This window comes from Papilio xuthus, unplaced genomic scaffold (assembly GCF_000836235.2).
Source record: "Papilio xuthus unplaced genomic scaffold, Pxut_1.1 DF828177.1, whole genome shotgun sequence".
In the NCBI taxonomy this organism is placed as follows: Eukaryota; Metazoa; Arthropoda; class Insecta; order Lepidoptera; family Papilionidae; genus Papilio; species Papilio xuthus.
The window spans coordinates 4,628,753-4,645,686 of NW_013530472.1; the positions used below are offsets into that span (position 1 = coordinate 4,628,753).

Sequence of the window (16,934 nt, forward strand, 5' to 3'; positions counted from 1 at the left end):
GTGCCGCCACCGGACGAATATACGTGAGTGTTTAGCCGTGTTTATATGTCAGTTTAGTATAATGTCTCACAAAAGTTTGAATAATTTAATATTAATGATGTACTCGTAATAAGTATATACATATAAAACCCTTATTTATTTACATCATATATAAATGTTTAATAAATAAGTAAATATTTAATTAAGTTACATATCAGATTACGTAAAGATTACTTCAACTTGGTAACCTTTAAAATGCATTAAAATAAAGTTATAGAAAATAAATACAACTTATTAATATTTTCAGAATTTCTAATACCAACAAAACAATAAAAAAACTAGCACAAAGTACTTTCTTGTTATCCTATAAAAGAGTTACCTATTGTAGTGAAAACTATTTTAGGACTTCAATCAGTAGATAGGTCCAAAAAGGATTTAAGGAACAAACTAATTCTATGATTTTAATAAAAAAATTTAATAAAAATTACATTGAATTTGATTATACACATGTTCAAAGAATAAAATAAAATTTACAATTTTTTTTTAAAGTAAACTTAAAAAGACTGTCTTAAAATTAATAAGTTAAGCAAGCTTATGTATCCTTAAAATAACTTAACACAGCCAAAGCTCTATTAGTAGTTCTTACAACTAAAAGCATCATAAACCTTAAACTCCCAAAGAGTTCAAAACTACACCGATATATTCACTGAACATGAGTTTATACATAATTTATTTAATTCATGTTTGTCATTCCCAAAGAAGCCTAAAACACCTAAGATCCAAAACAGACCATAGATGTATGTTGTAAGAAAAATATTGGAATTAACCAAAGAAACTTACCAGCAATATGAAAGAAGTTTGGGAATCTTTGGTTTCTACCATTTTTAAAACATAACTTTAAAGTACTACGCGGTATTGGGTACTACAGTACTAGGGTAAACTCCATTCCCTTCCACTTTGATCTCCCCGCTCACGATTTGTTGCAGTTGATTCTCGTACGCATGGCCGTCAGATATCTCCAACTTGGTGACCAGACTCCGCACAACAATTATTAAATATAAATGTATACCTGTTGAAGAAGATATGAGTTAGTTAATTATTCCCCAGCATTGTAAGCTAGCATGCCACACAAAAGATGTCCTACCATACAGAAGACAGGAATGAATACAATGTACAAGTTCCAGTGTTTGAGTTTTCGTCCCGGAGGCCTAATTTTAGTCCTCTTTGTCATCCCACACTCTTTCTTATAAGGAAGGGATGGGATGTGGGAGTGGATTTTCCGGATGCATGCATGGGAAGGGAAAATATTCTCTTTCTGTGCATCCATCTGCAATTGCGTGTCTATGGGTTATAGTCGCTTCGCTATTTCAGCGATTTCCGGTAGTCACTCGTTCGTTTGCCTTATGATGAGCGTATACCAGAGGCCAATTCTAGTCATCCTCCACTTTCCGGCCTTTTATTGTAGAGAAGATGGCAGAGAAAATAGAATTGCCAGGAGAAGAGACATATAGGAAGTGTTAATATCCTCTTTCTCTATGATATCTCCTCTGTTCATAACTTCTATGGACATTGATCACTTTGCTATTTTAACTAAACCAGATTGCCGTTTGCTTAATTGCCATCTCTTATTATGATCATCAGGTGACTTAAGATTAAATAAAGTTAAGCATACTATTACTTACATAGTCCTGTTATGTAGAGACATAACATTTCAATGACCATCCCAAAATGATGTGTATTCACCAAAGATACAATCTGAATAATAAATGTCATCAGCATGGTCGCCACGGCGTAGTAATAAAAGCTTTTTAAGAACAATAAGTTCCTCTGTAACAAATAAATCAATATAGGAACAACCAAAAAGAAGTAGTACTCAAAATAGTACGTAGAACTAGCTGTCGCCCGCGACACTGTACTCACGGAATTAAAAAGAAACTTAACTAGTAGCTTATATGTTCTTCCAAACTATGTTCTACATCAATGCCAAATTTCATCAAGATCTATTCAGCCATTCTGGAGATAATTTGAAACAAACATTTATCCATTCAAATATTCGCATTTACAATATTAGTAAGATAGAAATGTATTTCAGGGTTTTAGTTCGTGAACCTCTTCATTAGTCAAGGACAATGTATTGGGAACCTGGACGACGGGAAGACGGACGGACGGGATCATTGCAAATTGTCGCAGGACGTAGCCGGTCGCAATTTGAGATGATTCCGGATAACATACGTCTGTACTAACGATGTTAATTTAATTTTCAGGTAAAACAAGAATAAATGTAGAAATACTTTCAAATATAACATCTCTTTGATAATCATTTCAATGCACCGATTAAGTTAAAGTTAAAACACAATTTTTGGTATAACTTCGATAATAAAACTCAGATATGGTACAATCTGCCGGTATAATTTGTCGGTACGATTCTTTATTATTTAGTTATAATCAAAATCTTACCTTATGCGCACCGAACACCAGGGCAACATTCATCAGAACTTCCACACAGTAAATGCCCACGCACACCCCATCCTCAAAGGCAGCGGTGGAGCCGTGGTAAACCATTGAAAATCCAAGTTCGTGATGCACAGAGTAGCTATACAAAGACAGCATGAAGACTGAGAACAACTGTAAATAGAGAGTTTAAAATACATATACGCCAAACTTTGTAAAAACTAAAACATAAAATTAGTAATTTCCATCCATCATTAAACCCATTCAATATGGGAATGACATTGTTTAGATAGATGGATGTTTGTTTCAAGGTACCTCCAGAACGCCTGCATTGATTGCGATGAAATTTGACATAGATGTAGAGCATAGTCTAGAAGACACTAAGTACACTTATTATTACATTTGCGCGGATGGAGTTTCTGGCTACAGCTTGTATTTTCTAAAGTAATAAAAAATACAGGAATTGAACCTGTAGTGAAATCTTTGACTTTAGACATACGTCGTAAATAATTTTTAATTACACTAAACTATGAATATGTAATGACTTTTGTTATCATCTAAAATATTGTTATACATTTACACTTTGAGTTCGATGAACTAATAAATAAATACATAAAATATGGGGACCTCTCATGTACAGGACATTGAACCCATATTAACTGTGTACTCAAATATCACGGTGTCAAATCCGTTCAAGGAATTACAGTCTTGTTAATTTTTGTAAATATTTTGTTCGTAAAAGCTCTATTTATGATAACCAATAAGTTATTATGTCTTCCTGTCTGTTTATTTCTACGTTTTATGATTACATTAGCTGTCGCCCCCGACTCCATCTGCGGGGAATCAAAAAAACAATTTATCCTATGTTCTTCCAGAGAATGTTCTACATGCCTTTCGGAGAGATCCATTTAGCGGTTCTGGAGCTTCTAACAAACATCCATCCGTCCATCCAAACTTTCGCCTTTATAACATTAGTTTGGTTCTTTGGTATTATTAGACCACAGTCGAGTTTTTTGTTTGGAAACAAAAATTCTAAAAAAAAATCTAAAATATACAGATCATAAAATCAAATCCTTCATTCACCAATCATTCGCCAAAATATGTTGACCACTTTTTAAAAACAAACATATGTTTTATACAAATGTTTCAGCAGTGTAAACCCATATTAAACTTGAACTACAACATGACGTCATATAAATTCGCTTTGACCCAGCTCCATGGACTTAAGACGCGGTCAAGAACGAGGGTCGTGCCTCGCTGATTAGTCTATGTAGATAAGAGATGCAGTTACAGCTGATTCTACTTGTGTTTACACTGCTGAAACATTACAACAGAAACAAATTCTCGTCTAACTCATTATCTTCTTAAAAATGGAGAAAACAATATGTGAATTAGTCTTTTTAATTGTGATAATTGTGGATCATATTATAAATGCGAATGTTTAGATGGATGTTTTTTTTTTATAAGAGAAGGTCAAACGAGCGGCACGAACACCAAGGTGATCAAAGACACCGATGGACATCTGCAACACCAGAGTAACTGCAGATGCGTTGCCGGCCTTTAAGGATATGGTATGCTCGCTTCTTGAAGGTCCCTAAGTCGTATCGGTTGAAGGTATCTTCAAAACGGCTGAACGGATGTCGATGAAATGTAGCATATATACAGAATATAGTCTGGAAGAACACATGGGCTACTATTTATGTTTTTTTTCTTAAATTCCAAAGTCGCGGACGGCAGCTAGTATTTAATAAATTATACTTACAATATTAACATATCCAAATATCAGAGCACCTTTTCTTAGTGGCAAACAGAAACAACATCTAAATAACTTTGGTATTTCGCAGTACATTTTGTTTTGTTTATGGATCACAGGAACACACTTGCGCACGCGCACTCGTCCAATACGACACTAACTGTAACGTCCGGTGTTTGGTGTATTTATATACATGTGAATAGCTTCCGTCGGTTTGTCCGAGATGAAATACTTAATTATAATTATAACACATCGAACTTTTATATGATTATAGCTGTCGCCCGCGACTACGTAAGTGCGGGATTTAAAAAAAAGTTTAATAAGCCTATGTGTTCTTCCAGACCATGTTCTACAACTGTGCCAAATTTGAGAAAGATAACTTCACCACGATCCCACCTGGTGAAGTGGAGACTTGGTCGAAAGATGGTACGCGCTAGCTTAGTAAGTGCCTATTCACTCTACTTTTGAAAGTCCCCAATCCCCATCTAAACATTCGTATTTATAATATTAGTAAGATACGTTTTTTTATTACAAATTCATAACTTACCTTTATTCATTTTATTGTTATTTAAATTTGATATAAAACGTTAGGAAATTAGGACACAATAAGACGATTTTACGATTTTGGATTTGAGATTCTTTTTGTTCGTTATTTGCTCTTACTTGATAAGACATAATTAAGTTATCGTCCTCGTTTCGTTTTTAACCAACTTCAAAACGGAGTTTCTCAATTCGTCTGTTTTTATATTTATCTATATGTCTGACTGCAAGTCCGCTTCTGTTCCGGGTTTTCTCCAAAAAGGTGTGGGCCGATTTTGTCGGGACTTTGACGAGAAGAAAGAAGATTGTATAAGGGTATATTAAAGGCTACTTTTAATAACTGATGAAGTGACGGTTTACCTCTAGTTCGAACATAAAGAAGTTCAGATTGAATACACTATTCAGAAACTATAATAGTTTTAGACAGTATTAATTAGAATCATTTGGCGCGAATGACGTGCTTTCGTTACAAAATCCAGTGTCAGAACGAATAGTGAGGGGACATAAACGTAGACATTTTAGTAAGGCTAGTGTTGCGTCAATACACTGCCTCATTTTCGGATTTCCTAAAATTAGTTAACCTGAAAATCTCATAATTATTACTATCTACGTACCTAAAGTTTCCACTGCTAAAACATATTACATAACAAATATATAAAAACAATTGATAAATATAAAAACTTCATAACAATAATAGTGGGAAGACCTTAGTTATCTGTTTTTATTTGTTTAGGAAACTACATCAACGTAAATACCAATTTCAGTTCAAAATAAAAGCCACATGTATAATCTCAACAAACACGTTGATTAGACGGTCAGAAAACCGAGATAAATGTTCTGCGAACTTAATCATAATTATTACGTTATCTCGACAAATTAGTACAAATTTTTATCGAAATATTAAATTGTGTATTGTGATTTAAGATGAAATGTTTATAGATGTCGTCCGCCACTTAAAATATCAACATTATGATATACTAGCGGAAGCCCGCGACTCCATTTGCGAAATAAAAAAAAAAAACGTTATCAGTAACCTATGTGTTCATCCAGATTACATTCTATATGTGTACCAAATTTCAACGAGATCCATACAGCCGTTCTGGAGATACCTTTTAACAAACATCCAACTAAACATTCGCATTTATAATATTAGTAAGATAGTAAAACGCGCAACAATTAGTCTGTATTTGGGACCAATTTATAATCGCCTATTTACCTATAATTTTATTTTTAAGCAAAATACTCGTAAAACAAATAATAAAAATGCGTAAGCAACAGTTTCTCCCATATACTTAAGATCCATCATACATCCGTCTCATACATTTTATACATACAAACATTTCTCATACGTACAAATTATTTAAAATACATTACGTAGGTAGAGCTCTCCCACTTTAAGAACGGTTAGCTGGTAGATAACTTTTCGTAATTATTTTACTATATTAACTGGGTGTAGAATAAAAAATAAAGAAATAGATTATAGAAATGTTTATTAGAGAGATATCAAATAATAATAAACTTAAAATAAATTCGTAATTTAAACCTATTTTATTCAATCCAATAAGCTTAACAAATACTTTTGTAGATCGACAAAATGATCTAACCCGATCGGTATTAGTCAAACGTAATTACAATTCTTTATCGCTCCGTCAACGTCGAAAGAAAATAAGAACCTTAGGGGTTAAAAAGTGCATTCGCTTTGAAGCGATTGCGTAACAAATTTCAAAAATGTATTTAACTGACGCGCGACAATCACGTAACTTATCAAGAGTTATTGTCAATTATATACATTTTTGAAGTTATGGAATCACTTCGTAGTCGCACTTTGTATATAATCTCGGTTGTCGGTCTGTAGTTGTCATGTTTACTCATGAGTTTGCCTCAGTTCGCTGTAGCGTCTAACACCGAAAAATATAAGTTTGCCCCACTATACACAAGATTGATTAGAGCGTCGGTTGCTCTGTGGTCAAGCACTTGACTTGCAATCTGCAGGTCCTGGGTTCGAATCCCGCCATGTACCGATGTCTTTTTCCATTTCCGATTTACATATGTACATTTATCCGAAGTTCTTACGGTGAAGGAAAACATCGTAAAGCTGCACATATCTGAGGAGAAATTCAAAGATATGTGTGAAGTCAACCCGCACTTGGCCAGTGTGGTTGACTATGGCCTAATCACCCTTAACTTAGGGTAGGCTCCGAGTCCCTCCGTGGGGACGTATAGTGAGCTGATGATGATGACTCAAGATTAACGATTTTCTTGACTCTCTATTACAGGGCTGCCACAAACATTCAATTGATTTTGATCATAAATAACTACCATATCTGGTAATTCTTTTTCTTTCTTCACCTCATTCTCTTCTAAATACGGCGGTAGTTCTAACACTGTCGGTCTGATTGGTCTTATATTTGTTTCTAATATACAACTACTGTGTGGCAGTAATTGATCTTGATTGAAGATTATTTCTACATCTTTGATGTTTACTATTTTCTCTTCTACATATAAACATTGAGATGTTACATTCGCTGTAACACTTTCAGAGGTGCTCGGTAACATAGGTTCATAACATGTGCATGTTTGACAATGATTCAGTTCATTGCTTATGTTTCCTGATATTGGATTGGAGGCAACTGTTGGTTGTTCAACATTAGTTGTATTTGGTAAGTTTATAATAAGTTTTGATTTACCTTTTAATTGCTTATATTCACTGGATAACGCTAATAAGTTGTACCCTTCGAATACTGGAAAGATAATAGATTTATTAAGCTATTGTGAGAACGTCAGTAGTAAAGTGTTTTTCGATTTACATATGTACATTTATACGACGTTCTTACGGTGAAGGAAAACATCGTGATGCAACTTGCACATATCTGAGAGGAAATTCAAAGATATGTGTGAAGTCAATCAGCAATGGGCCAGCATTGACTATGGCCTAGTCACTGCAAACTTAGGGAAGACTCCGAGCCCCTCAGAGGGGACGTATATTGAGCTGATGATGAAGCTATTGTCTAGTCTTTTGTACTATATTCTTTATTGTCAGAGTGATAAAAAGCAAGTAATTTTCTATGTATACTTACAAATACAAAAAATAACTAAAACTTTCGAGAATAGTTGAGTAAGGACTGCTCCGAATAAGGATAAAATGATGTCCAAAATCCAATTTAGGGTATTGTTGAATATAACGATTTTCAAAATTTTCGGCTTTTTCTGTAATAGTAACAAATAAAATCGTAAATATACTGAGGACTTGCAGAATAGTTTTTATTTTAAAGAAGAAAAAAACAGTTTTACGGCGTTACATCAACTTTCACCCACTACAAATATAAAACCCGAGCAATACTGCAAAATATTTTAGCTTAGTAGTCAACGCAAAATTAAAAAATAAATCGCATCTTAGTTTTTACTAATATTATAAATGCGAATGTTAAGTTGGATGGATGGAGGGATAGATGAATGTTTGTTTGAAGGTATCTCCGGAACGGCTAAACGGATCTTGATGAAATTTGTCACATATATAGTAAATAGTCTAGAATACCACAAAGGCATTATTAAGTGTTTTTTAATCCCACGCGGAGTCACGGGCGACAGTTAGTAGAAATAATTACCTTATACATTGCGTAGATTGTGGATACAAGTGACAAGATGTAAATCATCTTGAAGGCACACCACAATACGAGGTAAGCAACGACCAATGTGTAAATTTTCTTCGCTCGCTCAAGCTTGTCATCTGTCAAATTAACTTCAAAGTAATCTTCTAATGCTGACATATCCATTGAGAACAGAAATCTTCCACCTTCTACTATGTAGTAGACCATGAAAATGTTGATTACAGTTGCAATTATGTAGAAAACCTACAACAATGAAATACCAAATTTAAATATGAAGGTAGAATAGTAATCCGGTAGGGATAGACCCTTAAAGTTGAAAGGGAATGATGAGAAAAGTGACATAAGAGGAAATGATAAAGGACGAAAATTGGTACAACTACCCTACATGAGTGGTAGCTGAAATGCGTATGCTAAGATGGATGTGTGGTGTGACAAGGAAGGATAAAGTTAAAAATGTGTATATTAGAGGAAGTTTGAAAGTAGCGCCAGTGATCGAGAAATCAAGGAGTAAAAGATTAGCGTGGTTTGGACATGTTATGAGAAGGGATGATGATGATATAAGCAAAAAAGTAATGAGATTGAATGTGGATGGCTACAAGGGTAGATGAAGACCAAAAAAAGTATGGAATGACTGTGTGAAAGATATGCGTAAGAAGGGGGTAGACACGGATATGACGGCTGATAGAGATGTATGAAGGAGTAGTACTGTGCCGACCCTCGATAGGGATAAGGGCAGGTTGATGATGATGACCCTACATGAGTGGAATAACAACAGAGATGATGATGAACAAAAACAATACACTTCGTTGTGTTTAACTTTAGTTGCTACTGCTGAATTACAAAGACAATTTCAGAATCTATAATAAGCATACACGAAGAGGATAGAATACTCAATTCATCAAAAAAAGGAGTTCAAATCCGATTCTCCATAAATTTGAAGTCGGTGATTTTTCTTTTTTTTTAATAAAATACTTTTTTCAGTGTTTTGGCAATGATAACCCACTGTTATATTAAAAAAAATACAAAATCATTACTTGCAGTGAAAACTTCGCAACAATGAAAGTGAATTTGACACAGTTAAAATAATTGTGGAGACGAGGAGCAAAGCAATATATAATCGGAAAATGGTCTTTGTTTATGATTAAATTACGATCAATGGGCGACCAGTAGTATATAAATTAATTATAAAACTCACCAAACATATTATACTTCTTATGTACAGGCCAGTTCGTAGTTTGCAGACTCCGCAGTAGAGATGAAGCTCTGGCCAGTACCATTTTGCCTTCTTTTTATATCTGAAATAAATAACATCATAATATAAACACCCTGTAATAGGTAGTAGAAAGGCGATCTCGTTTATATAATATAACAAGGAGAACTTTAAATAAGAAAATGGAATACACCAGTAGGAATAGGCTCGGAAGAAATGGATGGGTTACGTGATAGGTGATTTATAATAGAGTGACAACAGAGTTGTAGGAGATAGAAGGAGAGAGGAAGATAGATTGATCCGAATGATGAAATTCTTTTGCACCGAACCCGCATAGTGTAGGATAGATGTGTGTATGTCAGCTCTGAACCGATTCAGTTTAATCACATAAAGGAACCGTTGAACTGTGGCTCAATAACTATGTTTGTTGACAAACCGCGAGTTACCTGGTGACTCGCAAAACTTTATGGAGGTATAAATTGAGCTGTACTGCGAGCAGGTACACTGATCTGGTTCATGGGAGTCCATGGGAGCTAAAATTATTGTAGGGTTACCGATAACAAGCCTGGGATGTGGACAGAAGATGATGATGCAATCTAGACGTAGCAGTAATCAATACCAAAACAGTTCATATTAATAAAATGTGACAAGGAAAACAATATCTTTTTAAATCTATACTTAATCTACTTTTAAATCAACAAATCGATCGTCTGTCGATGCATATTTTTCCTAGGATTGTTAAAAGCCTACAGTCAGTTAAGTTTTTTGCATAAGTTTTTGACATTTGAGATTTTTTTTTAACCTGTAACTATTGAAATAATCTATTATTATAAATAAAATGACTTACTTCCTGATGCTATCTTTGGTACGTTCCCGACAACAATCCAAAAGCTCCCGAAGACTGCGCTGTCTGAAAAGCTCCATAACTCGTATTATTTACGATTACATCACTTAAATATATTGTTATCATTACATTAAATATATTTTAAAACATATTAAATGTATCACCATACTTTAAATTGTATTTTTCGTAATAATCACATTTCATTTAAGACATAATATATCTGCAAAGTATAACAGCGAACTGGCAACGTAACACGATAACAGCAGAACCAGAAATATTATCGACGTATAAACTAATCTTATCTTTTGCGAATATTTTATATTATCGCACTGACGAGACGTTTATTTAACAATTTTTATAATATTGATAACTTAACACTTCTATTTACGTGACAAAAATATCCGGTATAACTGATTTACTGCCTTTTATTACATAGTTGTCGCCCGGGATACAGTTCGCGCGGAATTAAAAACCTAATAATTAGCCTATTAATTCTTCCAGACTATGTTCTATATGTGTGCCGAATTTCATCAAATTCCGTTGTGCCGTTCCGGTGATACCTTTAAACAAACATCCATCCAAACATTCGCATTTATAATATTATTAAGATTTTTATTTTATACAAACTCTACCTTATGCAATGTTGCATAACACCTTTTTTGGCACAAACTGGAGGCATTATAATATTGATAAGATTGTGAGCCCATAACCTAAGCCAAGGCGTGGTTATTAATTAGAAAAATGTCGTTTCAAATCTGGTAAACTTGTACATAAATAATAGTTAAATAACTTAATTCTTATATTTTAGTTAGTAGAAATGATACTTCATATTGTTTATGCAACTGGGAGATAAACTGCCTTTTGCTCTCAATAGATGTCAGCATGATCGAGAGTAACTACACCACAGATAAATAATGCGCCTTACGTTACTTGCAAAGTACTCTGTGGCCCGTAGTCAGAGCAACGAATGCTGTCAAATTAAAAAAATAAGTAATTTTTTAAAGATTCAGTTCATAAATTATTTGCAACAAAAATAACTTTTTTCCTGTGGATCATTCCAGCTTCGGAGCTCTTTTTCGATGCCGGCACAGTCAAGAAGGAGTACATTTTTATAAACACTAGAATGACGTATTAAAAATTTGACAGATGACAGATAACATCCACTTGGCAGTGGCGCCACCTACCTAGTTTTTCTTTTATCTTTTATGCTTATTTATCTACATTTTTATGTCAACTTGACATAATTTCCTAACCTCTGTTTGTCATATTTTACGTTTTATTCATTTACAATGTTTTAAAATGCATTTCAGTTTTCAAGGCACCAATAGTAACGAACAATAGTAATGGTATTATTCATCAAATAAATAGAAAATTTACGCAGCCCAATGTGTTTAATCGTGGAAGTTATTCTGCCAACAATTCAAACATTTCTACTTCTCTTCTCGTTACGAATTGGTTGCCTTATAATTCTCGCTTGGACGTCTGTTAGTATTATTTTAATAATTTAATAAATATTAACAAACATAGCCAAACAAAACGCGAATTTAACAGAAAAATATTACGACCAAAATCCAAAATAGCCTTAAATAGGGTTAAAGTTAGGGAATGCATCAACAAACTTTCAAAAGAATTAAAATGTCTAAAGGCAACGGTCACTTCGCTATTCAGCCACCTGCTACAAAAAAAAAAGTAAAAATTATCATGAACTCAATTGGTTGTAATGGGTATGCTCACAAAAGACAGCAGTAAATTACACCTCAATATTACGTAAATTGTTCCGCAATTTTGAAATGTTTTATACTAAACGCTTCTTTACAGTTCAGAACATGGTTTGGCATTGTGTTCTTCTCGTCAGCGATACTGGAAGTGCTGGCGAGACGCAAATCGCCGCTGCACATGTTACTTTTGTGGCCGAAAAAGAAATTCATATTTGATGAAAACTTCTATCTCATTTATTATTTATATGTAGCCTTATTAGTTGTTGAGGCTATACTGTTTGTGTTTTGCCTCGTTTATTTCACATGGGGCTTGTATAAGGTGCGTCAAAGAAATATTTTTATCGTCCGCCACTCCGTCCGCGCAGAATTATTAGTAGCCTACGTTCTACTTTTATACTAAATTTCAGCCAGATCCATGCATTCATTATGGAGATACCTTTAAACAAATATCCATCCAAACATTCGCATTTATAATATTAGTAAGACATAAGTAAGATTTCAGATAAGATAAGAAAAAGAGGAAGAATCTTGGTCTAAAGCTATATCGTGACTCATTTACCTTGTCTGGGTAGCTAAGTACTATATTGGGCATCCCTTTACGTCCCAACGATACATTCTACACATCGTTACGTGTAAAATCTCGTTCTACCAATAAGTTTTTTTGTCTCTACGCTACTATTACGTACATCGGCTTCGCTACGAATAATCAATTTTGTCTTTCAAATAGAAAACATAGTTACAACGATATTAAAGCAACGATTACGTTTAAAATTAAATGTTACAGGTAAGATCACGGCCGCTACGCCAATATTTAATCTGTCGCTGCGTAACATGGCTGGCAGAGGTGGTGTTGCTATTAGCTCTGTGCCTCAATCACAGGAAACTCATAGGCTGGTACTTGGTCATGCTGATGTTTGTCAGTGAGTATTGTCGGACGTCGCGATGTTGACGCAGCAAACGCTTTTTAAAACAAATGAGCATCTAGCCTCAGTTCTGATGGAATTGAGAGCTTTATCTCGTAGTATCTTATAGTATACTAACAGCCGACCGAATTCCGTTCGCGCGGAATAAAAAATCTTTTTTAGTAACCTATGTGTTCTTTTACACTATGGTCTACCTCTGTGTTAAATTATAGCGAGATCCATGCAGCTGTTCTGGAGATACCTTTAACATCCATCCATCTAAACAATTGAATTTATAATCCTTTGACGCGAATGGCGCGCTTTTACCAAAGTGAAGTGTCAGAATGATTAGTGAGGGGACATAAACGTTGATATTTTAGTAAGGCTAGTGTTGCGCCAGTAAACACAACACAGACACAGTGTCGGATTTTCTTCCTAACAGTAGGTATATAACTGTAATCGGTGTTCTTTGCCATCAGATAGGATGTTTAAATAATTTCTTTTATTATATTACCACAGTTCTGGAGTTCTATTCGCTAATAACTGTATACAGTTATTACGTAAATTTAACAACTGAGGAAAATGATCCCCGGAATTATCCCGAAAAAGTACAAAACCTTTATGACTTAAGTACAAAATCGTAAGTTTTAATTTCAATAGTAATTTTTTACTGAATATTATTTTTGAGGTTAGGAAAATATATTTAATAGAAGTCTTTCTGTTTTTAGTAAAGGTAGCGAAGGACAATCGCAGACAACTTCACTCGTAACACATTACTATCGCCGTTAAAATATGGTATGAATATTTAATTGTTAACTTTATGAACAAATTACAAATTACAACCGTGGGTTTCTAATACCAAAAGCTTTGTATATATCATCTCTGTTATAACCTTATACTAATAAAGATAACAATTATGTTTTAAAGGGAGATTTTGATCTCGGAAACTCACGGATCCAATCTCTTTTAACCGACTTCAAACAGATAATTTTTCAACAAAAATTCTCTGTGTTTTGACAGTCTGAAACACAACGGCTGGATATGGACATGCATAATGTATAACTACAAAACAGAATCAAATCTAAAGACTGATTATTTTATTCTTTTTAAAGTTAACCCGCGCCGGACGCACCGCACACACGGATTAAACGGATTTGCTTCGTCTTACCGTTGCGAGCCGTTCGTGCAGTACGTCCGGTGCGGGCCAATAGACGCGTACTTTTTTTTTACCGTTACCGTTTACCGTTTTAATAGCTTTTAAACTTTGGAACAAAAAACAATCGGATTTAATAAGTATAACTTCGGAATGGTCTGTCCTCGGTAGTATTTCCAAACCGCTACGAGTTAGGGTCCTTCAAGAAGCGAGTTTATCACTATCTCAAAGGCCGGCAACGCATCTGCGGTTCCTCTGGTATTGCTGATGTCCATGGGCGTCGTTGAACATCTCGGTGTTCACGCTGCTCGCAGCCCCCTTCTGTTATAAAAAAAATAATGCGTTCGTAATATTAAAATGTTATATCAATGTTGTTCTAAAAAGGAATATAAGTAAGATTTAAATAACATATAATTTATCGAAAACGGAATGAACAACTACAGCGATAACAAAAACAAACATTGTTTCGAAGTCCAACTTAATTTCCAAGTTTATCTTTAATAGTCGCCCACGACTTCGTTCGTCCGGAATTAAAAATAGTTGTCGAATCTCAGAACAACTGAATATGCATTTAAATTTCATAAAAATCGGTCAAGTAACGAGAATTTTATATATAACATTCAATTAGTTACAAAAAAAACTTATCTGTCTCCATTCCCGATGTCCTAAAACGTAGTTAATTCTTATATGTAAATTATAGCAATCTTATAATGCCAAAAACAAACCAATTTAAATGACAATAATTTAGTATTGTATTGAAAAAGATGAAATTTGTTCAATATGCATGTCCATTTTTTCTACTAACTTTTGGTCGACGGTGCGTTATCGTGATAAAGCCCTTTTTGTTTGAGATAAGTAGATAACGCTCGCCCGGCGATATTAGTGCATCACACACAAAATATTGTAGTTAGTTTTTATTTTTAACGCTTCGAAGTTCCCATTTTGTATAGTGTAATGAAAATATATTGTCAGTGTTCTATTATGTAGTTTAAAAACAAATCCTTGTGTGTTGTGATCGTAAATAGTTTATGTTAGTAGAAAAAAAATGGCGTATACATTACCGCGTATGGAAAAATGCTGTTGCATTAGCTTGAGGACTGGTTCCCTTATAGTTGGATACGTTTCTATTGTAAGTATTATTATAGTAATGTAAAAATACCATTAATGACATATGTTTAGTGAATTATTTCCGCAAATTTTTCTTATTTTTGACTTGTTGGTTATACGCCTGTCTTAAAATAATAGCAAACAAAATTAAACATAACTGTATTTTTATTGGTTAGGTGCATTATACATATTTACGGGTTATTCTGACCATTTATAGTTTTTTTTTTCTACACTAATATTGTAATAAAAAATTATAATTACGTTTGTTTCAGGTAATTTCCTCATTATTTACGGGAGCCGTATCATGGTCCCTCTACAAAGTAGTAACGTACGTTTCAGAGGTTAAGCCGAATCCCGAGCACACTGCCGAGGAGATTGCCAAAGTAGCGTTAGGAGTCTACATCTCCCACGCTTACCTCTTGCTTGTCCTTCTATATTACTTCTTTATTAGCCTTCTACTTGTCATTGGAGTGCATATGGTATGTCATAAATTTTGTTTTCAACTGTTGCAAACTTTCGGTACGAACTTCAGAAGAATACTTTCTTCAGTATTTTCCCTTAGGATTTATTTAGGAAATAACGTTTTTCTGTCGAAACGATGGCAAATATCTTTTTTATAGCTATTTATATTGTAAGTCATTAACCATGGGTTTCAGACACCAAAATCCCGAATAAAACATATTGTTATCTCAAACATGTCAAGGATGACGATATTTTTTTTTAATTTCAGAACAAAACGAAGTATATGAGGTACTACTTCAAGGCAGGACTCTTCCTATTGGCACTTGCGTTGGCTTTGGTTGTCGTTACTACTATCTTCTTGGGACTTTTGGCGACCATACCACTGTTAAAGTGGAGTTGTAAGTAGAAGATTTATACTAAAGAGCTTAAGATATGCTTCAAAAGTAAAGGATACTTTTCTGTTGAATGTAGAATAATTTCTCTTTCTTATTTTCAGTGACTCTTTTCTTCTGCCTAATAGTTGTAAGAAGCACTTATTTACAAATGGAGGAACAAAACAAACCACGTGTGTACGAAATGCAAACGCTTTATATTACTCCGCAAGCTCCTTTAATGGCATAAACGTTTTGATACTTTATATTTTAAAAATTTTAATCTATCCAATAAATATTTTTACTTGGGTTTTTATTCATTTAATTTAGTTACAAAGTAAAAAGACCTTGTTATCCCTTTCTTGTTGTTAACACAATTCCTATTTTTTTTATCTAGTAAAGTAGCGAACACGAAAATAATTAGGAACCTTTTATAATCTGCTTGGTGTCATTAGAACAATCTGTCTCTTCGTTGTCTTTGGTCTATGCCCATTTCAACCAAAGAGATAAAATAAGAGACGGGACTCTCGACTAATTAGATACACAAACGGAGAATAAAAATTGACATTTTCAATGCTAGCAATATTACAATGTGGTGAGAGGTAAATCAAATTTAACTTCTTTTTATCTTACGTTGCTGGAACTAAAATAATATTTATAACATCCAAGAGTCATGAGTACGATTACTTCCCGATTTAAAATATATGTTCACTTCTTCTTCTTCTTCTTCTTCTTCTTCTTCTTCTTCTTCTTCTTCTTCTTCTTCTTCTTCTTCTTCTTCTTCTTCTTCTTCTTCTTCTTCTTCTTCTTCTTCTTCTTCTTCTTCTTCTTCTTCT

The 16,934-nt window shown here is 34.0% G+C and overlaps 4 protein-coding genes across 5 annotated transcripts; 2 read left to right on the forward strand and 2 right to left on the reverse strand.

Moving 5' to 3' along the window:
• Positions 1–546: 546 nt before the first annotated feature.
• LOC106113782 (uncharacterized) lies at positions 547–4,327 on the reverse strand. Its single transcript, XM_013306746.1, has 4 exons — positions 4,193–4,327; positions 2,437–2,604; positions 1,662–1,806; positions 547–1,048 (listed from the first exon to the last, which is right to left on the reverse strand). Exons 1-4 carry the CDS (start codon positions 4,277–4,279, stop codon positions 885–887), a joined length of 564 nt encoding a protein of 187 aa, XP_013162200.1. The 5' UTR covers positions 4,280–4,327; the 3' UTR covers positions 547–884.
• A 2,560-nt stretch (positions 4,328–6,887) lies between these two features.
• On the reverse strand, positions 6,888–11,199 carry LOC106113654 (uncharacterized). 2 transcript variants are annotated; one of them, XM_013306501.1, is made up of 6 exons: positions 11,018–11,199; positions 10,389–10,451; positions 9,527–9,626; positions 8,329–8,574; positions 7,801–7,930; positions 6,888–7,464 (listed from the first exon to the last, which is right to left on the reverse strand). In XM_013306501.1, the coding sequence occupies exons 1-6, from the start codon at positions 11,062–11,064 to the stop codon at positions 6,971–6,973; spliced, it is 1,080 nt and encodes a 359-aa protein (XP_013161955.1). In that variant the 5' UTR covers positions 11,065–11,199; the 3' UTR covers positions 6,888–6,970. The 2 variants fall into 2 exon arrangements, with proteins under 2 accessions (XP_013161955.1, XP_013161956.1); XM_013306502.1 differs by lacking the exon at positions 11,018–11,199 and adding an exon at positions 10,555–10,744.
• A 433-nt stretch (positions 11,200–11,632) lies between these two features.
• LOC106113665 (uncharacterized) lies at positions 11,633–13,803 on the forward strand. Its single transcript, XM_013306517.1, has 5 exons — positions 11,633–11,869; positions 12,204–12,422; positions 12,888–13,023; positions 13,525–13,645; positions 13,734–13,803. The coding sequence occupies exons 1-5, from the start codon at positions 11,771–11,773 to the stop codon at positions 13,792–13,794; spliced, it is 636 nt and encodes a 211-aa protein (XP_013161971.1). The 5' UTR covers positions 11,633–11,770; the 3' UTR covers positions 13,795–13,803.
• A 1,224-nt stretch (positions 13,804–15,027) lies between these two features.
• LOC106113666 (uncharacterized) lies at positions 15,028–16,410 on the forward strand. Its single transcript, XM_013306518.1, has 4 exons — positions 15,028–15,287; positions 15,538–15,744; positions 15,996–16,125; positions 16,224–16,410. Exons 1-4 carry the CDS (start codon positions 15,204–15,206, stop codon positions 16,346–16,348), a joined length of 546 nt encoding a protein of 181 aa, XP_013161972.1. The 5' UTR covers positions 15,028–15,203; the 3' UTR covers positions 16,349–16,410.
• The last annotated feature ends 524 nt before the right edge of the window (positions 16,411–16,934 follow it).